The sequence below is a fragment of the Chlorocebus sabaeus genome, chromosome 8, assembly GCF_047675955.1.
Source record: "Chlorocebus sabaeus isolate Y175 chromosome 8, mChlSab1.0.hap1, whole genome shotgun sequence".
NCBI classification, from domain to species: Eukaryota; Metazoa; Chordata; class Mammalia; order Primates; family Cercopithecidae; genus Chlorocebus; species Chlorocebus sabaeus.
Genome location: NC_132911.1, coordinates 27,052,946 through 27,078,156, shown reverse-complemented (window position 1 = coordinate 27,078,156; position 25,211 = coordinate 27,052,946). Strand labels below are relative to the sequence as shown.

General features: G+C 50.5%; 2 protein-coding genes across 12 annotated transcripts in view; one reads left to right on the top strand and one right to left on the bottom strand.

The window, feature by feature from the left end:
• The first annotated feature begins 1,914 nt into the window (after nucleotides 1–1,914).
• Nucleotides 1,915–21,784, top strand: CHRNA2 (cholinergic receptor nicotinic alpha 2 subunit). 8 transcript variants are annotated; one of them, XM_037983659.2, is made up of 9 exons: nucleotides 1,920–2,362; nucleotides 5,902–5,961; nucleotides 6,250–6,367; nucleotides 10,239–10,426; nucleotides 11,433–11,656; nucleotides 12,062–12,106; nucleotides 14,098–14,207; nucleotides 17,439–18,453; nucleotides 19,795–21,784. In XM_037983659.2, the coding sequence occupies exons 4-9, from the start codon at nucleotides 10,354–10,356 to the stop codon at nucleotides 19,918–19,920; spliced, it is 1,593 nt and encodes a 530-aa protein (XP_037839587.1). In that variant the 5' UTR covers nucleotides 1,920–2,362; nucleotides 5,902–5,961; nucleotides 6,250–6,367; nucleotides 10,239–10,353; the 3' UTR covers nucleotides 19,921–21,784. The 8 variants fall into 8 exon arrangements, with proteins under 8 accessions (XP_037839591.1, XP_007960185.1, XP_037839587.1 ...); XM_037983660.2 differs by having other exon boundaries at nucleotides 6,250–6,408; XM_037983662.2 differs by lacking the exon at nucleotides 5,902–5,961.
• A 369-nt stretch (nucleotides 21,785–22,153) lies between these two features.
• Nucleotides 22,154–25,211, bottom strand: part of PTK2B (protein tyrosine kinase 2 beta) — a 133,932-nt gene continuing 130,874 nt past the window's right edge. For all 4 annotated transcript variants that reach the window (XM_007961992.3, XM_007961988.3, XM_007961989.3 and 1 more), the window contains one exon: nucleotides 22,154–23,250. In XM_007961992.3, the coding sequence (XP_007960183.1) occupies nucleotides 23,035–23,250 (216 nt within the window). In that variant the 3' untranslated portion in view covers nucleotides 22,154–23,034. The remainder of the gene's footprint in view (nucleotides 23,251–25,211) is intronic.

Below are 25,211 nucleotides of genomic sequence, written 5' to 3'. Positions count from 1 at the left end.
GAGGAGAATTAACTGTGGCAGCAGCGGCAGCAGCAGGGACGGCTGCTTCCAGGGACAGCAGTGACAGCGGCACCCGTGATGGTGCCAGGTTCTCATGCAGCTCTGTAGCAGCAGGACCCACCATGCTGGCTGGGGGTCAAAGGCTTCCCTCTTCTTCCTGCTCTCCAAGCAGCCCCTCCAGCTTTCTAGGTACTTCTGTGGACCACCCGTTTTCCCTCAATAAAACCATTCTCCACTTAAAGTAAATGGTAGGTTTTATTGCTTGCAACCAAGAATCCTGATGGATACGATCTGTGATTTTCTTTTCTTTTCTTTTTTCTTTTCTTTTCTTCCTCCCTCCCTTCCCTCCTTTCCTCCTCCCTTCCCTCCCTCCGTCCCTCCGTCCCTCCCTCCCTCCCTCCCTCCCTCTTTCCTTCCTTCCTTCCTTTCCTTCTCTCCTTCCTTCCTCCAGTCTCCAGATGGAAAAAACATACATCTAACTTTATATATGTAAATATGGTGAAATATTAACATTTATTAATTATGAATAGTGGAAATATGAGTGTTTATGGTTTTTTGGTATTTTATGTCTTTTAATTCTCTCAAAAGATGATGCTAACAATCGCATGCACATGTGTACACACAATGCATGTGTGTGTTTGTGTTTATTTGTGCTAATTGACTCCTCATAGTGAATCTATGAGGCGGGAGCCATTGTTCACATCTTCTTTTTATATCTGAGGAAACTGAGGCATAGGAGGCTGAAGAGGCCTGTCCCAGATTATGCAGCTGTTTAAGAGCAGAGCTAGAAATTCAATCTCAGCAGTTTGTGGCCGGGTCAGGTCCAGGACCTTTGCTTTTAACAAAATAAGGGAGAAGAGCTAGCAAGTAGCTTGAGGGAAAGGCCGAAACCAAATAGTGTTTTTAGGATTGGAGATAAGCTTAGTTAGGCGCTGAAGGGAACGAACAAGTGGGGAGGAGAGGGAGGGTCTGAGAAAGCCCGGGCTGTTAATAGATGGGGTGATGTCAAGATCACAGCGGGCCAGGATTCGCCATACACTAGAGGAGACAGGAGTCCTGATCTGATGCTGGAGAAAAGGAGGCTTCTCTGGAAAATCAAAGGCAAGGTCACCTGCAAGGAGGCTGAGGGGGTGAGAGGGAAGCAGCCACACTGGGTGGCCACGCGAGTGACTGGTTGTCCTCTAGGGTGGTGGGGGGAGGGGTCTCACAGGGGAGGAGGGCAAGGAGAGAACCATAGGCTGACTGGCCAGCAGCTCTGTCCTTACTCCAATTTTTCCGATGCTATTTACTGACTTAGCAGGTAAATACTTTCCAAGGTTCTTCAAGTTCTTTACAGCTGGGCTTGTTCCAAGGCTGGAATTTGTGAAGTGGATTCCTCATTTCAAAACTCTACTGCTATATTGACAGACAGACCCAGGACCCAGGACCCAGAACCTGTGTTTGCATTCAGGGGCCCCAGGCAGTGATCCTGACTCAATAACATATTGAGCCCACATTTCCCTCCAGGTACCCTCATATTTCTCTCTTTTAAAGGGAAAGTCTGTGAGAGAATTGTTTCTACTTTTTATCACTTAGCCTTCTTGGCCCATTCACCCCTGAACTCATTGAAATCATACTTTTGTCTTTACTCCGTGCTGAAAGTCATCTTGCCAACGTCCCCCAAAAACCTCTACATGGCTAAATCCACAGGACAATGGAAGTCCTCGTGGCACCTGATTTATCAGCAGTCTTTGGCCCAGCTGCTCCTCTCTCTTCCTTAGCAGGCTGTCTCTAGGGGTCTGGAGAGCAGGGAAGGGAGCATCGTGGTGACTGGACAGAGGGAGGGCAGAGCTGCCACTGTCCCCATCGGACACAGGCTGGAAAGTCACAGGCTCCTCCTCCTTCCCCTCCAGAGAGGCTGTGTGTGTGTGTGTGTGTGTGTGTGTGTGACAGAGAGAGAGAGAAAGCGGCGTGAGCCTGTGTGCTTGTGTGCTGAGTGCTGAGCCCTCATCCCCTCCTGGGGCCAGGCTTGGGTTTCACCTGCAGAATCGCTTGTGCTGGGCTGCCTGGGCTGTCCTCAGTGGCGCCTGCATGAAGCCGCTCTGGCTGCCAGAGCTGGACAGCCCCAGGAAAACCCACCTTTCTGCAGAGCTTGCCCAGCCGTCCCTGGGAAGCCAACTGCCTCTCACGTAAGTCCTCCGCTCGACGGGGTGTCTCGAAACCCTCACTCTTCAGCCTCTGTTTGACCATGAAATGAAGTGACTGAGCTCTATTCTGTACCTGCCACTCTATTTCTGGGGTGACTTTGTCAGCTGCCCAGAATGTCCAAGCCAGGCCGGTTCTCTGAATCCTTTGAATGACCTGTCTTCTTCTGTAACCCCAGGTAAGAAAGGTGCCCAAGCCTTATGTTGGGGGTGGCGTGCATGTGGAGAGATTGTGGATGTGGGGTCAAAGAAATACTAGCAGTTTCTGGGTACTCAGGAGGGGGTTATGTCGGAATGCTGGATGTCACCTGCTCCTAGAAATATTTTAGTCTCCTGGTTGTCCCTGCTGGGGTTGTCCACAGCCGGGTGACGATGAACACCTCCTGGCTAGGATAGCTAGCCCAGTCTCAGGAATAGTGGCTTTATTATACTGTATCTGCTCCTATGTCTTTATTACTGCTGTCCGTTCTTTTGTTCATTTATTTATTCATTCAGTAAATTGTCTGTGTACTTTAAAAGGGCTAAAAGACACCAATGCTATTTACTCACTTAGAAGGCAAATACCTTCCAAGGTTCTTCAAGTTCTTTACAGCTGGGCTTGTTCCAAGGCTGGCGTTTGTGAAGTGGATTCCTCCATCAGCTGGTGTGGTAGTTCAGATGACCTTCCAGATCCCACCCAACCTTGAGATGTTAAACTTCTGTGATTGAGCAAAGCAGATATAAAAGCTAGAAATATACTCTCTAGCCCCGAAGCACCTCTAGTGAATTTATGGGAAGAAGAAACAGTACCAGTTTCTCTAATGGAGGGGCTTCTTTGGGAGTGTAGTGTTGCCAGTTGTGAAAAAGCTGAGACCCGTATGCTTGGGGAGGTTCTGGACGGTAGAAAGGAACCAAATAGGATGGAAGCAGCCTTTTGGGAGAAGGAAGTATTAGTAAAAAGAGGAGAATGTGGGCTGGTGTGTGGGAAGTTGAAAACAGCAGTAGTAGAACCATGGGCAGGGAAGTGAGCTCAAATCACCTTGACTTCCATAGAACCAGGATTCAAGCAGGTTAGAGATGCTGCAGTGAGTGTGGGGGTGGGGTGGGGGTGGCTGGCACTGGTGTACATGAGCAGCGACACAAGCCCAATGGGGACACTGATGTCCGAGCACTTTACATATGCAATCTCTTTTACATAGGCTTCTCTGTACACCCCATTCACCTAGACCCACTTTACAACTAGGGACCTCACTCCATTCTCTCCTCTTCCCCAAATCTGCCAATCCAGCCACTTAGAGGGTCAAAGTGTGCAGCTCTTTTTCTTTTGACATCTTTCTAACCAGAGGTGGAAGTTCCCTCTAATTACTGTCAATCACCTGGAACAATTCTTCCTTTCGTTTCCAGTGATAAATTAAATGAAATGATACAGTGGACTCATCACAGGGGGTGCAGATTTGAGGCATCTTGCTAGGAATACATCCTCTAGAGTCACTGCATCTTATTTGCACATTCTTCTGGGGGGTCCCGGGTGGCTCTCCTTGGATCTCTACATGATGCAATTTTAGTATGCCTGGATTCCTATCCTCACTAATGGAGAAAAAAAAATCTCCTTTTTAAAAAATGCACTTGGTTAAAAGGTGAAACACATGATAGCTTTGGAATTTGCAACGATGATATTGGTTGGCTGGATAAGAAAGTGAATCTGCACTAGAGGAACCTCCTAGAATCTGGGATCCAGGTGGACCTAGCTTTGGGGTGAGGTGCCTGTTCCCTCTCCTCACTTGTCCTCAACAGACCTCAGTCCTGATGGTGGCTTAACAATGACAGACACAGTGCTAGGGTCTACAGAACACAGGTGAGTACTGGCTGAGTTGCTTACATGAAATTGCCCCCCTAGTTAACACCACATTATAATTTATCACATTCTAGTTTCGAAGCTAAAGATCTTAACTTGAATCTCAGCTTCATCACTTTTTATCTACATGGCTTTGGTCAACTTCTCTGAATATCAGTTTTTTTCTTTTTTTACTTACATGAAAAGGATAATAATATCTCTTCCCCACACCCTCCTAGGGGTCATGTGAGGCCCAAATAGGTCAAAACTGCAAAAGTACTTTGTAAATCTGAAAAAAACATAAATGCATGGTGTTCTTAGGAAGACCTTTTAGGAATTAACATCAGGGGGGATTCTGAAATCCTCATTCCCTGCACCAAATCAGCCCTGTGTTCTAATATCTAGCAAAAACTTTATGCCTGTATGAAAGTAGACTTAAGCAATGGAATTTCACAACTCTTCTTTATTTTAACTAGCAAATGAAACTTCTAGATGGCACTGAGTCACATGTAAATGGGCATGAGATCTTTGAGGATCTTAAATCCTCCAGGGTAGAAAGGATGAAAGAGACAAAAGACAAGGAACCAGAAAGGCATCTTTGTGATTATCAGGTGTTTGAATGACTGTGGAGAGCAGAGAAAAAAACCTCACCTCCTCCGCAGTTTCCCCTGGGAATTAACGAAATTTAATCTCTGATGACAACACTAGGGTCTCTAAACTCAAGTCAACCCAACTCAAGCATCTCTCAGATGCTTATGCAGATTCAGACTCCGGGAAGAGCTTCCCAATGTGGAGAGTTGTAAAAAGCCAGGAAAAGATGCCTTGGGGAACTTGGGACCTCCCTGGATGGCTTTGGAAGCAATGGGGCTAAATGAATAAAATCATGCCCCACATTAGGGGTGGATGAGTGGATGAGACTCTAGCATTTTCCTTCCTTTTGGTTCTTCTCTATTCAAGTTTACTCAGTTCCCTGTCCCTGGTGCCTGGCACACTGTTGGCCCTGATGGAGAATGAGGCAGTACATTCTCTTACAGTCCAAGCGTGAAACAACAACAATACAAAATGAATGAGGTAGTGGAAAGATAAACAAAGAAAAGAGTCAACAATCACACTATAAGTGCAAATGTTTGACGCCGTGCTGCTCCCCAAATTAAGTGACAAGCCTTGGTCTCCTTCAGGCTCTCAGAGCCCTCCTCCCTCCCTGGGTACCTTTTGCAGGTGGCTCTGAATACATGGAACCCACAAAGTGGGCTGGGATTTTGCTTGGGGCTGAAGGGAAGAGGTGAATAAGATACAGTGGTCACCCTTAAGGAGCGACCACATGACAGGGAGTTCCACTTTTCTCTGAAAGCCCCCATTTGACCTTTGAGATCAATGTGGCGATCCCATTTCCCGGGCCTCAGCCCTAAGGTGATTCCAGATGAACACAGCGGACTTTTAAACAAATTATTATTGTGGTAAAATATGCATAACATAATTTACCAGTGTAACCATTATTAAGTGTATATAGTTCGTCGTGTTAAGAACATTCATATTGTTGTGCAGACATCACCACTGTCCATCTGCAGATTTTTTTCATCATCCCAAACTGAAACTCTGCACCCATTGAACAACAGCTCCTCACTCCCCTTCCCCTAGCTCCTGGCACCCCCCCATGCTACTTTCTGTCTCTATGAATTTGACTATTCTTGGAACCTCCTATAAATGAAATCACAATGTCTTTGTCTTTTTGTAACTGGCTTATTTTACTTAGTATAACATCCTCAAGGTTCATCCGTGTTGTAGCATGGATCAGAATTTCTGTCCTTTTTGAGGATAAATAATATTCCATTGTATGGATAGACCACATTTGTTTAACCATTCATTTGTCGCTGGATACCGGAGTTGCTTCCACTTTTTACACAGCTGATTGATGAACTGCACTGCATTCCAATGGAAGAGTGGAGTCAAATCTACAGAGTTTGGGTGAGCTCCTGCTGCTGTGAGATGAGGGGAGGGTGCGTAAAACACACCACAGGTATTGCTGTCCACTTGAAAATTATTCTGATATTAAGTAACCAATACCTGCTGATAGTGGGAAATTTGGAAAATGCAGAAAACTGTCAAAAAGAATAATATTCATCTCTAATTCCTGTGCCCAGAGATAACACAGGTGATCTATTTATATGTAGAAAAGAGATTAAAAGAGAAAAGAGCAAGATGGTAATGCTAGCCCTCTCTGGTAATCAGGTAGTTGTGCTGTTTCCTTTGCAGTGGTCTGCTTGGGGGAAGTCCCCTGGGGACAAGCCCCTGCACCTTCGAGGGCCAGAGATCCCAGACCCTGCCACTGCGGTTCACGCGAGCCATAGAAGCTGCTGATGCCCAGGCTGGGGTGGGTGCTGTACAAGCATTCTGCATAATTTGCAGGGCGATGTGAGTTTACACATTATGTAAAGCTGCACTCCTGAATGAGAGATCTTGTGGGGCTGGGTATATCAGGCCTATCTGTGGAGAAACTTCCCACTGCCAGGACTCCCTGCTTCTCCCCCGTGGAGGCACCGTTCTGGGAGAGCTTTGGGAGGCTCTCTTGGGCAGCTTATTCCATGTATTGGGAACCGCCAGCCTTTTCCACCTGCCAGCTGGGGATTTTCAGAGCCAGGTAGGAACCAGGAACCTCTAAGACTGGGACAAAGTGAGGAATCCCAGGGCAGGATGGGGTGCAGGGTGGCATGGAAGATAAGGGCAACTGGTGGACAGGGGCAATATTCTCCCAAGGGAACAGAAGAAAAATGTAATCCTCTATTTTCAACAAGTCTTTGAATTGAAACCTTCTGGGGAAATTGATTCAGGAGGGCCCTTTTCCCCCCAGACACTCTGGTGTCTGTGCTATAGTCAGTATACGACAGCAATTCCAACACATCAAATCCTGCCCACATTCCTCTTCTCCGACTTGACACAAACTGTCATTGTGCGATGCCACTGGATCATGGGCCCTGACAATCACAAGAGCAACCTGTTCCCTGATTAGCCCTCTGCAGTTCCCCAGGGACTTTCATGGACACAAATGACCCCGTTTGCTCCCGCCACTCCTCCCACAGGGCAGAAAGTGTTTGATCTTTATCTTAAGACAAAATCCCAGGGGGATTGAGTGACCTTTCACAGATCACCACCAGCCAGTGGTGGGGCCAGGACTCGAAGCCACGTTTGCCAGCACCAGCCCTGCTCTCATCTCCTGCCAGGAGGGTAGGATGGGTTGGTGCAACAGGCCCTGGGAGAGATGGAGGATTAGTGATGCCAGAAACACTGTTGAGAGGCTGGGTCAGGGTGGGCAGGAGGATGAGAATGACCAGATAAAAGTGGTTTCATAACTCCATGAATAATAATTCTGATTCTCTCATACCTGGTGGTTTACTTTGATTTTTACTTTCTTTTTGAGATGGGATCTTGCTCTGTTGCCCAGGCTGGAGTGCAGTGGCATGATCATAGCTCATTGCAGCCTTGATTCTCCCAGGCTCACGCGACCCTCCCTTCTTAGCCTCCCCAGTAGCTGAGATCACAGACACACGCCACTATGCCCAGCTAATTTTTAAATTTTTTTGCAGAGACGGGGGATCTCACTATGTTGCCCAGGCTGGTTTTGAACTGCTGAGCTCAAACACTCCTTCTGTCTTGCTCCAAAAGAGCTGGAGTTACAGGCATGAGCTACTGTGCCCAGCCCTTGGTTTATATTTTTAAAGCCACTTTTACCCGTATTCTTTTCTTTAAAGTTGTGGCTCAATACATATAACATAAAATTGATCATTATTGGCATTTAGTACAATTGGAACAGTGTGCAGCCATCAGCACTATCTAGTTCCAGAACATTCTCACGCTCCCAAAGGAAATCCTGCACTCACTAGTTGTACCGAGAGCCATTGTTATCTCCCTAGACCACACACACGATGTGTCCCTGAACACGAGGCCTTGCTCTTCTCCCCATAAGGGGGGCTGTTTCAAAAAATGCTAATTTGAATGTGTAAGCTTGTAAGGCAATAATGTTATTTTAGTGATATATATATATATGATTTAAATCACACACTATATAAAATAATATTTTAAAATACTGCTTTTCCCGACTTTCCCAATTATGAAACATTCATTTCACATGAAACATTATGTTTACCCCCATCTTTGACATCCATGTCCTTCTGGTCACTAGAACCCTTTGTGTATTGATTCTTCATGTTTGGCAAATATCATTGTCACCACAGTCAAGAGAGGTAGCTGCTGCTTCCTTTTTTTTTTTTTTTTTTTTTTTTTTGAGATGGAGTGTCGCTCTGTCACCGAGGCTGGAGTGCAGTGGCACGGTCTTGGTTCACTGCAAGCTCCACCTCCCGGGTTCACGCCGTTTTCCTGCCTCAGCCTCCCAAGTAGCTGGGACTACAGGCGCCCGCCATTACGCCTGGCTATTTTTTTTTGTATTTTTAGTAGAGACAGGGTTTCACCATGTTAGCCAGGATGGTCTCGATCTCCTGACCTCGTGATCCACCTGCCTCGGCCTCCCAAAGTGCTGGGATTACAGGCGTGAGCCACCGCGCGCCGGCCTAGCTGCTGCTTCTTAATCCACGAGGTGTTTGTTTATTTTTTAATAACAGTTTTTTTGAGATATAATTAAAATACCATAAAATTCACCCATTTAAAGTGTGCAATTTGGTGAATTTTAGTATATTCACACATCTGTGCAACACCACACCATCTAGTTCCAGAGCTCTCTTATCCCCTCTAAGGGAAACTCAGTGATCATTAAGCAGTCACTTCCCATCCCTCCCTTCCGCCACCCCACAACCACTAATCTACGTCTGTCTCTATAGATTTGCCTGTTCTGCATATTCCATATCAATGGGATCATGCAATGTGTAGGAAAAACCGCAAACTGTTTTTCTCTGCTCTCACTCCACAACAATCAACACGGAAGACTTCTGTGACCCCCAAAGATGTGGGGATTTCTCCCGACCCACAAGCAAGCAGTCAGTTCTGCAGCAGAGATCAGCTGGGTGCCTTCTAATTCGATTGAGACACCATCCACCTGGAGACAGCTCAGATCCCACACGTCGAGGGCTCAGTCCCCAACACTGGCCCGCAATGTCAATGCCGATCACAAGTCCTAGGTTGTTTTACCTGTGCTTCTAACCCACTGGCTATAAATTGGAATTGGGGTACCCATGACTCCTCCTTGGGTTCGACTACCTTACTAGAATGGATCACAGAACTCAGGGAAACACTGGTTTACTAGCTTATAAGAGATAGTGTAAGATACAGGTGACAAGATGCATACAGCAAGGTTTGGGAAGGGGCACGGAGCTTTCATGCCTTCCTTGGGCTCATCACCCCTCAGGAACCTCCAATGTTCTGCTATTTAGAAACTCTTCAAAACCTGTCCTTTTTGGTTTTTATGGAGGCTTCCTCATGCAGCATGATGGATTAATCCAGTGGTCACTGGTGATCAACTTAATCTTTAGCTCCTCTCCTGTCCCTGGAGGTTTGAGAGGTGGGGCTGAAAGTCCTAATCCTATAAAGCCTGCCTTTGCCTTCCTGTGATCAGCCCCATCTTGCAGGTACCTAGGGGCTGCCAGCCACCGGTCATGCAAAAGGCATCATTTTGCAGATTCCAAGTATCTTAGGAGTTGTATTCCAGGAAATAGGATTGAAGACCAAATACACATTTTACATATCACCTTCAGTACGTGGCTTTTTACCACTGGCTTCTGGTACTTTGCAGAATGCTTTCTAGGTTGCCCCATGCCGTAGCAAGTGTCAGCACCTCAGTCCTTTTTATGGTGGAATCATGTTCCGTTGTAAGGATTTACTGCCTTTTGTCCATCCATTCATCAGCTGATGGACATTTGTTTGGACAAAAGGCTGTTTCCGCCCTTTGGATCTTGTGAATAGTACCCTGATTCTTTTATTGATCACTCTTTGCAGTATGATTATCCCCATTTTACAGATGACCACTGAGGCAAAGCAATGGGGACCTCCGTCCCATCCTGTGCCCTCCTTTGTCCGGCAGGTCAGGGCTGGTCTTAGGGCAGAGTCGCTGGCTGACTGGAGAAAGAGGAAGAAGCTGATTCCTCAATAAGCCAGGGAGAGCCCAGGAGCACTTAACTGCTGAGAAGCCTGCTGAGGGCCTTTTGCTCACATTTCAAGCCTGTGTAGAACGTGAGAAACAGAAATATGCCTGTGTCAAGGATACACGACCCTAAGAGCCCTTTCTTGGGCTTGCTCAGGTTTGGTGGCGAGAGGAAGCCTCACAGAATCCAGCAGCAGCTCTGCTGGGGACACGGTCCGAGGTGCAACCCACAGTGAAGCCCTGACCTGACCTCCTGATGCTCAGGGGAAGCCATGGGCCCCTCCCGTCCTGCGTTCCTGTCCTTCACAAAGCTCAGTTTGTGGTGGCTCCTTCTGACCCCAGCAGGTGAGTGCTTGTCACCTGTCATTGTAAGACTTCATCTCACGCCTGTCGGCTCACAAACTGTAGGAAGGAGTCCGCAGGTGGACTCGTTGCAACTGTCAAAGCTGCAGGGGACTTCAGAGGCCATCAGCCGGGTGGCTGGTTCCACTGGGAGAGGTGGAGGGGCGGTCACAGCTCTGACGTTAGCATCTGTGTCACCTTAAATGTCCCCAAGTTTCAATGTCCTCAGCTGCAAAATGCAAATAGTATTGTGTACCTCCCAGGCCTATTGTGAGGATTAAACGAAAGTTTGTGACCAGAATCCGGGATACAGGAGGCACTCGGGATGCAGCGCTTTCTGTCCCAGATGGTGCTGACACGTTTTTCTGGGATTTGGAGCTGTAGTTCTCGACTTGCTCGGACAGCAGAGCCCTGAAGGGCTGAAGCTGTTTGCTGAACACAGTGAAAACTGACATGAGCGATGTCATAGAAACGTTTCGAAAAGCTTTGTTTATCTGATAGGAAGTGGCAAATGCCCATGGTTTAAGAAAAAATTGGGGAGGATCCCAAAGCGGTCTATTTCCCTGTTAGCATTAATGGTTCATCCGACAAGTGGGTGGGAACGGGAGACCGCTGACCCTGGCTAGGCTCACTGCAATGCCGGAACCCTTCTCCCTGCAGCCCCCGACTTAGACCAGGCATCTCATCCACTTCCCTGTCCCCGCAGGGGCTCCTCCATATGGGGCTGAATCTTGTCTCTAGATTCAAGTTTCCCTACTTCCCTGCCTCTGCCCCTTCCCCTCGACCCCTGCAGCACTAGTTCCCACTCCTTTCTTCTCTAACATCACAAAGCAGTTGACCTTTCCTGAGCTCCGACGACCCCACAGCCTACTCATGCTGTGCTCAGCTCTGATAGACATTATCATCTGCCATCTTCAACAGTGTTTTGAGATAGGTTCTGGATAAGCATCTCCATTTTACAGATGAGCAAACTGAGGCTCAGTGAGGCTGAGTGGTTCTGATTTGATAGCAGGTGGAGAGGAAGCCAAGCGCCCACCTCCCAGGGCTCCTGGAGACCCCCTCGCCTCTCCCAGTCCCACGGCGTTGCCGCAGGGAGGATCCCATACCCAGGCTGAGGACCGGCTCTTCAAACACCTCTTCCGGGGCTACAACCGCTGGGCGCGCCCGGTGCCCAACACTTCAGACGTGGTGATTGTGCGCTTCGGACTGTCCATCGCTCAGCTCATCGACGTGGTGAGCCTGTCCTCCCACCCCTGGCCCCGGGGAAGGAGATCCTAGACCACCCACCACTTCCCGCCACCCCCAACCGCTTCCCACCCCCCCCCCCCCCACTTCCTCTACCCCAGCCCAGCCCTCACGCACAGCAGTGACCTGGAGTGGGGGCGGGGACGGCTCTTCCCGGGGCTGCTACACTCTTCCCTCTCCCAGCTCTGGAGCTGCCTCCTAGGAGGGCGTTGATTGGCAGCAGTGCTTGTGCGATCCTGGAGAATCTGCGTAAGGGTGGGGTTTCAGAGCGGATGGTGGGCGGGATGGGCTTGGGGTGTCCTATCAGAGGGTCTGAAACAGCCCATCCCACTCCACCCGGTCTTCTGGGACTGGGCCAACCCCTCTAATTGCTCCTGTCTGTCTCTGGGCCAGGATGAGAAGAACCAAATGATGACCACCAACGTCTGGCTAAAACAGGTGAGGGCCCCTCCTCCAGTCCAGGCAGGAGCCTACGGGGAATCCATGGACCCCAGACCCCCCTAGGACTTCTTCGCTAGTGAAAGACCAAGGAACAGCAAGACCCTGAACTTAGTTTACTAAGCAGATGCCACATGGGATGTTCCCAAAGCTGACTTTTTCCACAGGGCCTGTGTTCTTGGTAGCTAGACTTGAGTCTAGTGCCTGAGAAGGTCGCCTCAGGCACTAGAAAGCCACGTGGTGCTTTCCTGGGAGCAGGCATCCATTCATCCCTGCTATTTCGGAATCCTCCCCAAAGCCCGACGGGGGGTTCATTCTGTCCATTTTACAGCTCAGGAGAGCAGGAAGCAGAGAGCAGCTGGGCTGGAAAACGGGGCCCAGCTGTGCCTGACTCCGAGCCCCAGGCTCCTACGAGAGAGCGCTGAGTGCTTAATGTCTATGCTGCCACCCAAATACCCCCAAACTTACAGGCTCACAGCAGCTCCTAGCTCACTGTATCTTATGGCTTTATGGCCAGGAGTTTGGGTGGTTTCTTCTGCTTCACATGGTGACCACTAGGGTTACTTGGTGGTATTTGAGTGAGGGTTCATCTGGTCTGGAGGGTCTAAGACAGCTTAATTCACACATATGTCCCTTAGCGGGGATGTCCGGAAGGCTCTGGAAGGTGCTGGAAGGCTGGACTCAGATGGGCCCCTCGTCCCCTTCAGGCACCCTCAGGGTCTCTCCAGCAGGGGAGTCAGACTTCTTGCCTAGTGGTTCAGGGATTCCAGAGTGAGGGTCCCAAGAGACAGGGAGTAAAAGAAACTGGGCCAGCATTGATCTTGTTGTATACTACTGGTCAAGACAGTCATAGAACCCAGTTAGACTCAGGAAACGACGCACAGATCCCGCTTATGTCGGAGTCTTCCCTCCCTCTGATGCCATAATCCAGGAGCTATTAGGGGTCACTTGGCTCATCTTTACGGATGTGACAGCTGAGGGTCGGAGGGAAGCAGGAACTTGCAAGCTACCCAGCCATGTGGTGTGTGTGTGTGCAGGGAGGCAGGACTAGAACTTGGGTTGACCCAATTGTCCCCATGGGCTGGTCAGCTGGGCTTCAGGGTTGAGGTGGCAGGGCAAGGAAGGAGTACTGGAGTATGAGTCAGGCCAGTCAGCAATGCCTCTGATTAGCTTGTGATACTGGGTGAGCTACGTAACCTCTCAGAGCCTCAGTTTCCTCATCTGCAAAATGAGGATAACGCAGTCTACTACCACATGCCTGGGAGGATTAATGTACCCCAATTTGGTGTGGGTGCCTCAAAATGTTGGTTGGACCTGAAAACTTGACAGATGGACTACAGAGAGAATACGAACCTGATGGAGGCAGGGGGACTGACTTGGACCTGCCTTGGTGGAGGCCTTGGTGGAGGCAGGGCTCCCATCCCATCTCTGGTGGAACTCCTGTAGGGCACTTGGGAGTGCAGTTTGCAGGTCCCAGGGTAACTCCCCTGCCTCACTATATGCCTCTGGCAGGTTGATTTTCCTGTCTCTGGTCCTCAGTTTGCTCATCTGCTAAATGGGGGAGATGCTTTCACCTGCTCTGCATTCCCTGCTTAGTTGTCCTGTGGAGTCTTTTCCTAGATGGAGAGTATAAAACAAACCATAAACTGTGATGCACTAAAAATGAGAGACTTCACTAGAGATGAGTGAGGTGGCCCACCAAGGTCATCCAGCCAGGGATTGGCAGAACAAGGACTAGAGGCAGGACAAGGGTGAACTTCATGTGCCCAGGACCTTGACTACTAAAGTCCAGGCAAAGTGAGAAGGTTGGTTACTTGCTCAGAGCCCGTTCCCAGCACTGCAGCTCCTTCCACTATTCTGGGCTGGGTGGGGAGCCCTGGCTGCTCCAAGGGGGCTGCTTGGCCCAATTCTGGGCATCCCTGGGGTGTGCTAGCTTTGCCCTAGGCTGCTCCCTGAAAACGAGGTTGATACAACTTCCTCCCCATGCACAGGAGTGGAGCGACTACAAACTGCGCTGGAATCCCGCCGATTTCGGCAATATCACATCTCTCCGGGTCCCTTCTGAGATGATCTGGATCCCTGACATTGTCCTCTACAACAAGTAGGAAGCCATTGGGGTCCTGGGGGGATGAGGGGAGGCCAACTGGCAGGGGCTGGGTCCATGGTCTTGGGAGGGGCACCCCTGGTGTCAGCTTCCTTGCCTCCTTCTCGACTGCTTTGCTGAGCATGTCTCCCCCACCTCTCTCTTTATTCTTTCATTTCTTTCCTTTTGTTCTCACTCTACACCAAAATGAATGGCAGCTGAGCACCTGTTAGGTATCGGTGCCTGGCAGTGTGCTAGAGGAACAGAGATTTGTCAATACGGAGTATTCTTTGAGAAATGTGGTGCAGGCTCTAAAAACAATGCCTTGGGGTTGAAGTTGTGAGGGGTGGCAGTGTTGGTCAGACAGGCAGGCAGCATCGGCCAACACCTTCAAAGGCCATGCACTTCCTTGGTGTGCAGTTTCCTTTTTCCCAATCACGTTATTTTGTAGTTGTCTTCAAGACTAAAAAGGAGTAATCTTTGACTGCAATGTCAAGAAGTTAATAGAAGGTAGAGGAGTCTAAAGAGAGCCCCAGTGGACAAAAATAAATCAACAAAAAATATTTTGATGGAATAGACATCTATAATTTCATTTCTGTATTTGGCATCAGGCAATTCTTCCCTTAGAAGTTAAGAAGTTAAAATGAAAAGATGTTTGGTGTTACGTTCATCTAAAAATGTTTTCTAAGGTGGGGCTATAGAGCATGGCTTCTTTGAGTTATAAATAGGTATGAAAAAGAGTTCTGTGGTCAAGGAATTTTGGATAACATTGTATGTAACACCCACCCCCATTCTCGCCCAAGTCTTTTGGAAAATGGGAGAGCACAATAGCGTTTTAAAAATGTTATTAGAAGTCCTGCAGCAAAGACATCCACCCAGCCCAGCATTTCCCAATTCATTTGATCCTACTTTGGAAATGCTATTTTTAAAGAAAGAAATAAAAGAAAAAATGACCCATTTCTGGACTGCTTGTCTTCAGACGGGTCAGATGTTTTTTTTTTTACACTGTCCAGTTCTGGTCAGAACTGAGCCCTTTCACCTAAGCCACTTTGGTGAACACGTGTTCTTCCTGAGTTCTCACACTGGCAGCTCTCACATCTCAGGTGCCTAGTGTTTGCAGCTGCTGCGGGACTCACGAACTCCCCACCCTGTCATATCTCTGTGCCCCATAGCTGGCACCCAGGATCCTCTGGTTTCTGTTTTCTTTAGGGGTGGCAGAGGTCAGGAGCAAAGTCCTACATCAACTATGACTTTGAGTTTGAGGATTACCCAATAAGACTGCAGCCAGTGTTACTTGATTAATTACAAGAATTTTTTTTTGGAGGGGGGTACAAAATTCCAAGCCAGAGTCCTGCTGACATTTAGAAAAGGGTCCCCTCCACCCAGATACCCCACTCAAGGTTAACAGGAAGGCGTCAAAGAGTTTGCCAGGTTCCTTCCCCCAAATGAGCACATGTTGCCATCTAGTGGTCGTTGTGTGTGATAAACAAAATGCTTTAAAACAATTGTGTTTTTGCCTGGACGCGGTGGCTCACGCAGTACTAATCCCAGCACTTTGGGAGGCCGAGCAGGCGGATTACGAGGTCAAGAAACTAAGACCATCCTGTCTAACATGGTGAAACCCTGCCTCTACTAAAAACACAAAAATTAGCCGGGCATGGTGGTGCGTGCCTGTAGTCCCAGCTACTCGGGAGGCTGAGGCAGGAGAATCGCTTGAACCCTAGAGATGGAGGTTGCTGTGAGCCGAGATCACACCCCTGCACTCCAGCCTGATGACAGAGTGAGACTCCACCTCAAAAAAGAATTTTTTTTTTTTTTTTTAACTTTTGTCTCAGTGTATTTGTTACTCCCTTACAAAGTTCCTATTTCCAGCCTGCCTGTATCTCTACCATGGAACTACTTCATGGGGGAATAAGGCTCCCTGTTCCCAAGCACTCAGTTCTGATTTCTTGGATTTTAGAGTTGGCTGTGGGAATTAGAGGGGGAGGGAGGATGGTTAAAGGCTAGAGCAGGAGCCCACTGAGCCACCTCCTGGTGGAATCAGGGGTGAGGCTTCCAGGAAGTGCTGCCTGACTGGTCACCACTATTCCAGTGTCCCCAGACTCCTTGTGGGCCCTTGAATGCCTAGTCCCATGATACCCCGATTCACACTCTCTGTCCCTGTGCGAGCCTCTACCGGAAAGCTCTCTGCCCACGTCTCAGCCAAATGCTGCCATCAGTCAAGGCCTTTTGCAAATGGCAGGCTTCTCGATGACCCTGCTCACCTCCCAGATTTTCCCCCAAAGGGCCCGGGGAGCACCCAGACCGCCCTCCTAGTGTTGCCAGCTGCCTCCCTGATGTTGCAGTGGTTCCTGGAGACATCTCATCTCCTCATGGCTCCTTAAGGGCAGGGACCTTTCTCATATTCCTCTTCTGCACAGCTCTGGTACAGGCCCTAGTGGATGAGGGGCTCAAAAACGCATGTTAAATGGATACATTCAAGGGAGTATCTTCACCCGCAAAGAAATTAGGTCTCTTCTGAGCAAGGATGATCCCAGGTGGAAAGGGATCACCCTCCTGAGGGGCCAACTCATCATCTGCTAGGGAAGAAAAACAGACTCATAGATATCACTCTAAAATATTAAATGTTCAGCGCACAGGAGGACAGCTTTGACCCACTGCGATATCATCTCTGCCCAGCCAATCAGCAGCAAGCACCTGGCCACACCCACCCCTTCCCCAAAACTGCCTTTGAAAAACCCCTAACCTGCGAAGTTTGGAAGAGCTGCTTTGAGCGCTATCTCCATCTCCCCTGTGGCATGGCTGGCCTTGTGTCTATTCAACTCTTTCCTTACTGCAAATGAAATAAAATATTAAATGACTAAAAATAGGCAATCAAATGACATATACCCCATGATCACAAATATATATGATTGTCATATATTGATAATGTATACATATTCATTTTACATTTTATATACACATATTTATCATCAAAATGTTATTAATGGTTGTTTTCAGAATTCTTGGTACTTCTCTCTATTCCTCACAATTCCTCCTTTTGTATTTAAGAAGGTAGTAATTGACAAGACAGCTCAGTGGCTATAAATGTGTGTGCCGGGGGAGACTTACACACTTGTATAAATAAACCCCACCAGGGTGGCCGGGTCTGACTTGGTTCTTGGGGTTCCCCTGCTGCCAGCTCTCTGAGTAGCTTGGCTCAGGCAGGTGGGTGTGCAGGGGTCTCCCCAGCTCCTCTCCTCTCCCCAGTGCAGATGGGGAGTTTGCAGTGACCCACATGACCAAGGCCCACCTCTTCTCCACGGGTACTGTGCACTGGGTGCCCCCGGCCATCTACAAGAGCTCCTGCAGCATCGACGTCACCTTCTTCCCCTTCGACCAGCAGAATTGCAAGATGAAGTTCGGCTCCTGGACTTATGACAAAGCCAAGATCGACCTGGAGCAGATGGAGCAGACGGTGGACCTGAAGGACTACTGGGAGAGTGGCGAGTGGGCCATTGTCAATGCCACGGGCACCTACAACAGCAAGAAGTATGATTGCTGTGCCGAGATCTACCCTGATGTCACCTACGCCTTTGTCATCCGGCGGCTGCCACTCTTCTACACCATCAATCTCATCATCCCCTGTCTGCTCATCTCCTGCCTCACCGTGCTGGTCTTCTACCTGCCCTCCGACTGCGGCGAGAAGATCACGCTGTGCATCTCGGTGCTGCTATCGCTCACCGTCTTCCTGCTGCTCATCACCGAGATCATCCCGTCCACCTCGCTGGTCATCCCGCTCATCGGCGAGTACCTGCTGTTCACCATGATCTTCGTCACGCTGTCCATCGTCATCACCGTCTTCGTGCTCAATGTGCACCACCGCTCCCCCAGCACCCACACCATGCCCCGCTGGGTGCGGGGGGCTCTTCTGGGCTGTGTGCCCCGGTGGCTTCTGATGAACCGGCCCCCGCCACCCTTGGAGCTCTGCCACCCCCCAGGCCTGAAGCTCAGCCCCTCTTATCACTGGCTGGAGACCAATGTGGATGCCGAGGAGAGGGAGGTGGTGGTGGAGGAGGAGGACAGATGGGCGTGTGCAGGTCACGTGGCCCCCTCTGTGGGCACCCTCTGCAGCCACGGCCACCTGCACTCCGGAGCCTCAGGTCCCAAGGCTGAGGCTGTGCTGCAGGAGGGTGAGCTGCTGCTGTCACCCCGCATGCGGAAGGCACTGGAAGGCGTGCACTACATTGCCGACCACCTGCGGTCCGAGGATGCCGACTCTTCGGTGCGTTGGGGTTGGGAGAGGGGCCAGCCTAGGTGACCCCATCTACTTAGCGGGGAACCACCTTACCACAGAGTGTGAGCTTGGGCAGCCCAGGCCCCTCCCGTGAGGACCCACTTCCCTCAGTCATGGTCCTTAGAAGTATGGAATAAATAGCGAGAGAGCACATGTAGCTGGCCCCTCTGAGGACATTGATTGGCAGGTGGCAGTTTACACACCATTGGGTCAGGCATGAGCAGCTCAGCCTAATAGGGAGCCTGAGAGCCAGAGAGGGAGGACCCCAGATGCTGAACCCCATGCCTCCCTCAGGCCGCCAGCTCCCACCATTGCCTTGGAGGTGGCGGGAAGCAGGGGGAGCATTTCAGGAGAGACCTAGAAAGTCAGCTGCTGCAGCGTCAGCCTTTGTCTTTTGTCTTGGATGGTCTCTTCCTCTGCTTTCTTGTTAGTGGACTCTTGAGGATCTTGCAAACTTCACTCTTCAACCACAAACCCTGCAGTTTCTTGGTTGTGCCAGGTGGACTCCGCTCCCCCCTCCCCCGCCATGGCATTGGCCACACCCTGACCCCTGCCCCAGCCCCTGTCTGCCATTATTACATGAGCCGGCCACTACTCTAGCACAGGCCTCCTCCTGATGGAGCCAGGCACAGGGAACAGGGTTCCTGGGGAGGAAGGAGGGCGGAGGGAGGGAGGGAGGACAGGCCGAACGAGATGAGTTTGAGTTGGGTCAGGGCCACTACTCTACCACTACTCTTACCAGCCTAGGGAAGGATGAAAGGCTGGGAGGTTATTATGAGTGGCCTTGATGAATAGATAAGGAAATTAATCATGATGTCATCCAGGAGCAGTGAAGAATCCAGGCTCCATTGTCTGGGCTGTGAGCCCAAGTTCTACAAAGCCCCTGCCCCACCCCCAGCCTGCCAGGGGTCCCAGCCACCTTCGCCTGTTTCCCTCTCCCCAACTCCAGCAGGTGGGTGAGGAGGCAACCTGTGGGCAGCAAAGTCCGGTGTTGCATTGAAGTCACTGCAGACTCCCTAGAAGGGCCCATGCCCCTGGGTGGTCCTGCGGCCTCCTTGCGTCCCTCTAGCTTCCTTTACCTATAGTCTGGGAGCAAAACATGGACATGTGGAGGGGCTGGGATGGGAGGGGAATCATCAGGGGAGCCTTGAAACTGCCCGTCCCTCCCCTCCACCCACCCCGCTCCGTGTGCTGACCTTTGCTCCCCAAGGTCTCTGTGGGGCAGTTACTGCTGCCCCCAGTGGCCGTCTGTGCAGGGGCTGTGCATGGGGGGAACCCATCCCCTTTCCTGGGCCTGGCCCCCGTCACTGTGTGCTGTCTTCCCCACAGGTGAAGGAGGACTGGAAGTACGTCGCCATGGTCATTGACAGGATCTTCCTCTGGCTGTTTATCATCGTCTGCTTCCTGGGGACCATCGGCCTCTTTCTGCCTCCATTCTTAGCTGGAATGATCTGACTGCACCTCCCTCAAGTTGGCTCCCAGGGCACCCCCGCTGGCTATCTGTTGACCATCTCTGCTGCAGCTGCCTCTAGTGTCCTCTTTGGGGTGAGCAGGTGTCTCTCTGCGGAGTCTGGACACTGACCCAGGCATTGCAGGCTTCCATCCAGTTCAACATTATTGTACCAGGGCTGAGAGCCTGCTGGGTGCAGACTCCTGTTTTGGATACTGAGGAGCTAGGGAAGCTCTGCAGAAGGTCACAATAGTGTGGTGACCAAGTGGGGCACAGTAAGATTCTCCTGGAGGAGCAGTGCAGACCCTAAGTCACAGAAGGGTCAACCAGGGGGACAGTGGGGCCAGGGTGACGAGGAAGGGAATGCAGACCTCAAAGGAGGGGCCATGGGGGCAAAGGGGAGGGTTCCTTGGGGGTGGAAGGGCTCTGAACAATGTTTAGACTTGGGAATGAGCCCGAAGTGCCAGGGAGAACAGCCAGGTGAGGTAGGAGGTTGGAGAGCCAGGTGGGGTCTCTCTAAGCCAGGCTGGGGATGAAGTTCAGAGTCTGTCCGAGTTTCAGGGTGCTGAGCTGTACGATCCAGCAGGGAAGTAATAAGGGCTCTTCCAGAAGGGGAGGAAGCGGGAGGCAGGGCCTGTACCTGAGGTGGAGGTGCAGGGCAGATCTTCCCTACTGGGGAGGGACGGATTGTTGGATACAGGTGGCTGGGCTATTCCATCCATCTGGAAGCTCATTTGAGCCTCCAGGCTTCTCCTTGACGTCATTCCTCTCCCTTCCTTGCTGCAAAATGGCTCTGCACCAGCCGGCCCCCGGAGGTCTGGCAGAGCTGAGCCATGGCCTGCAGGGGCTCCATATGTCTGTACACGCGCAGCGGGCAAACGAGAAAGACCATCCTGAGCTGCTCCTGACCCAACTCAAACTCATCTCGTTCGGCCTGTCCTCCCTCCCTCCCTCCCTCCCTCCGCCCTCCTTCCTCCCCAGGAACCCTGTTCCCTGTGCCTGGCTCCATCAGGAGGAGGCCTCACTTGGGAGTTGAAGATCTCTGCCTTTAGTTCCTTTGATTCTGAACTTCTCAAGGGCAGGACCACTGCCTGTTATTTTTCCCATCCCCAGCACCTAGCACAGCACCGGGTGAGTGGATCAGCACTTAAGGCATTTGTTCTGAGTGGCTGAGGGGAGCAAGCTGTATTGTTTGGGCCCCAGGACTGCTGCGTAGATGGCAAAGCTGTGGTCCTGTCCCTTATCAGCCTGGCCCGTCTCTCCCAGAGCCCCAGGGTGTGTTGACCTGCTCTGAACCCCTCAGAGCCGCCTGTGTGTGCACTTTGGAATGCACCACCCCAAAGCCTGAGGCTGCACCCGGGATCCCAGGCCTAGCTGCTGCTCCTGGGATCGGGCACCAAACCTCTCCCCAGCTCTGTCCAGACCAGAAGGTGGGACCTTGGCAGCTAACAGATGTGGGCACTGGGTTCTTGGGACAGTGTGGAGGCTCCAGGCAGGAAGCCGACCAGGGCGAGCTTCCAGTTTCCTTTTGGTCCTAGGGGTCCCCTCCTTCCAAACCCTGAAATCTCTCTCCCTGACACTCCCAGCCTGCCTGTGACACCCTGGCCCACGCCCCGCCATGCCTCATTCCTCTCCCACTACCCCCTGCTCATGGCGCATCTGGTTTCTGTCTCCTGTCTACTCCCATGCATGCAGCCCCCAGCCTCCCCTCTCCTCCCGCTTGCTCTCCGGAGGCCTCAGAGCTCTCAGGTCCAGACTCCCAGACCCACTGTCCTGAGACAGTGATGTTCACTCCTGTTATCCACATCTCCCATCCATCTTGCATGTGAATAAAGAGATTAAATAAAGCTGCACCTACTGCTCACTCGACTGTGTGGCCCCCTCCTTGCCAGCCACACTTCAACATCGCCAGTGTCACCCAAGCCCCTCCAGAAGCTGGGTGGTTTGGGGGCCCACTGGGAGAGAAATGACATAGCATTCCTCATGTGGCCATGGAGGGGACTGCTCTGGGTCCCTCCTGGAAAGTCGCCCCCCACGGCCCCTGCAAGGGCAAAGAGGCCAGCACACACCCCTGACCCACTGCCGAGCATCGCCGTTTGTCCCTCCTTGGCCGACGCCCAGCGCTGGACAGCCCTTGATCTCCGTCCAACATGAACACAATCGGTTTCTTCCAAGGCTTGGCTCACAGTCCCCATTCTCCCACAAAGGGCGGGTCAAACAAACAAAATAAACCGCAAAGCAAATGGGACAATTTTAATTCAACCACAAGTCAAATAGAAAGAAGTTAAAAGAATGTTTATGCAAACACGCGAGAAAATGGGGTGCAGATGAGAACGGGGGTCGGTGGGAGAAAAAGGAGGAGTAAGAAAAGAGGGAAAAGAAGAAAGGGAAAGTAAAGGAAGAAAGAGAAAGAGGGGCAGGAAGAGAGTGGATTTGGCCCAAGGTCCTATCTTGGCCGCCATCTCTCTGCTTCTTCCCTCTGATGCTTGGTTTGTTGACAACACAGCATCCTGTGCCTGGACTCCCAATTAGGTTGTTCCTGGACTATGCCCCAGGTCCTCCCTCAGGAGGGCACATGCTGTCAGTCCAGACCAAACTCACATTAAATAAATTCCAATATACACTGTACAAGAATGCCAGGCCCATCCCTCATCTCACTGGCTGCTTGACCCCCAAAACAAAGCTTCTCCCCAGCTTCTCTGTGCATCAGGGGACATCTGAGGGCCGAAGAGGAAGGAAAAGGAATAGCTTGGTTCCCAAATCGGCCTGCCATGTCCATATACAAAGCTAGGGGCACCGTGTGACACTCCCCCACCCCCAGGAGCCCCCTGCGTGGACCAGGCTGGCGTAGGGAAGAGTGGCCAGGCAGCAGCAGTGCCCCCTCCGAGCCATCTCTGTCACCCTCACCCTGTGTCCATAGCCCAGAGTCCCCTCTGTCCAGCTGCAGCCTGAGCAGTACAGCATGGGGTAGGGGTGGGGAGAGGGGGTCGTGCAAAGTGGCAAGGGAAGGTGACTCCCCTCGGCCTTCCCCCTGGAAGACCCACATGACCAACAGCAAGGCAGGGGAGGTACATGGCAGGCAGGGGCGGAAGATGCAGGCAGGTGGCCCCCACCCTCCGTCACTCTGCAGGCGGGTGGGCCAGATTGGCCAGAACCTTGGCCTGGTCCACAGCGTCGAGCAGGTTCTTGGCGTCCACGGCCAGGGTGTGTGAAGCCGTCAGCATCTGCCTCTTGCACTCCTCACTCAGGGAGGTCACGGCGTTCTGCTGCGCCAGCCGCATCTTGTTGATGAGCTCTGCCAGGTCTTTGTTGAGCAGTTTCTGGGTGCCCTCGATCTGTAGGAAGATCACACAGGACAGGTTGAGGGGCCACAAAGTCTACGCCTGGAGGATAGGGAAGCCACAGAGGTGTCCATCTGCATGCTGGCCAAGGCAATCAGAAGTTCCCTGGAAGCAAATCAGACAGGAGTGGGCTGAATGCAACACCCCGTGCAGTGTGGAGTCAGGTCTACAAGGACTCACATCTCAGACCCCAGCCGACCCTGTGTAGGTCCAGCCTGACCATCCCTTCATGGAAACATCCTCTTATGCTTTCTAAAATGCGAATCTGATCTTTTTTTTGAGACTGAGTTTTGCTCCTGTCGCCCAGGCTGGAGTGCAGTGGTGCAATTTCAACTCACTGCAACGTCCGCCTCCTGGGTTCAAACAATTCTCCTGCCTCAGTCTCCTGAGTAGCTGGGATTACAGGCACTTGCCACTATGCCTGGCTAATTTTTGTATTTTTAGTAGAGATGGGTTTTCACCATGTTGGCCAGGCTGGTCTCAAACTCCTGACCTCAGCTGATCCTCCCACCTCGGCCTCCCATAGTGCTGAGATTATAGGCGTGAGGCACTGCTCAGCCATCCACTGAAGCCTTGAACTTCTCAAAATCATCCATGAGGGTTGGAATCAACTTCTTCCAAATGGTTAATGATATTTTGACCTCTTCCCATGAATCACAAATGTTCCTAATATTATCTAGAATGGTAAATCCTTTCCAAAATATTTTCAATGAACTTTAGTCAGATCCGTAAGAGAAATCACTATCTATGGCAGCCATGGCCTTAGAAATGTATTTCTTAAATAATAGAAGTTGAAGGTAGAAATTACTCCTTGATCCATGGGCTGCAGAATGGATACAGTGAAAACATTAATTTCCTTCTATATCTCCATCTAAGCTCTTGAGTAGAGGCATTGTCAATGAGTAGTAATACTTGAAGATAATCTGTCTCTCTTTTTTTTTTTTCTGAGCAGTAAACCTCAACAGTGGGCTTATGATACTCAGTAAAACATGCTGTAAACAGATGTGCGGTCATCGAGGGTTCATTGTTCCATTTATAGAGCATACGAAAAGTAGATTTAGGTTAATTCTTAAGGGACCTAAGGTTTTCAGAATGGCCAATGAGCACTGGCTTCAATCGGCATTAGCCCCTAACAAGAAAGTCAGCCTGTCCTTTGAAGCTTTGAAGCCAGGCATTGACTTCTCTAGCTATGAAGGTCCTAGATGGAATCTGCTTCCAATAGAAAGTCGTTCATCTACACTGAAAAATCTGTGGTTTAGTGGAGCCATCTTCATCAATGATCTTAGCTAGATCTTCTGGAGAACTTGCTGCGGCTTCTCCATCAGCACTGGCTGCCTCACCTTGCACTTTTATATCACAGAGGTGGCTTCTTTCCTTAAACCTCATGAACCAATCTCTGCTAGCTTCCAACTTTTCTGCTGCACCTCCCTGAACCTCTCTCAGCCTTCATAGAATTGAAGGCCTTGCTCTGGATTAGGTTTTGGGAAAAGAGGATGTTGTGGCTGGCTTGATCTTCTATCCAGACCACTCCAACTTTCTCCATATCAGCAATAAAGCTGTTTCACTTTCTTATCATTCATGTGTTCACCGGAGTAACTAACTTTTCCTTTGCATTCACAACATGGCTAACTGGGACAAGAGGCCTGTTTTTTGGCCTATCTTGGTTTTCAACATGCCTTCCTCATGCAGCTTAATCATTTCTAGTTTTTGATTTAAAGTGAGAGGTGGGCGACTCTTCCTTTTACTTGAACATGCAGAGACCACTGTAGGGTTATTAACTGGCCTAATTTCAATATTGTTGTGTCCCAGGGAAACGGGAGGCCCAAGGAGAAGATAGGGGATTGGATGGCCGGAGGAGCAGTCAGAACACACACAACATTCATTGATAAGTCTTCTGTGGGCACAGTTTATGATGGCCCCTCAAAATGATTACAATACTAACATGGCTGATCACC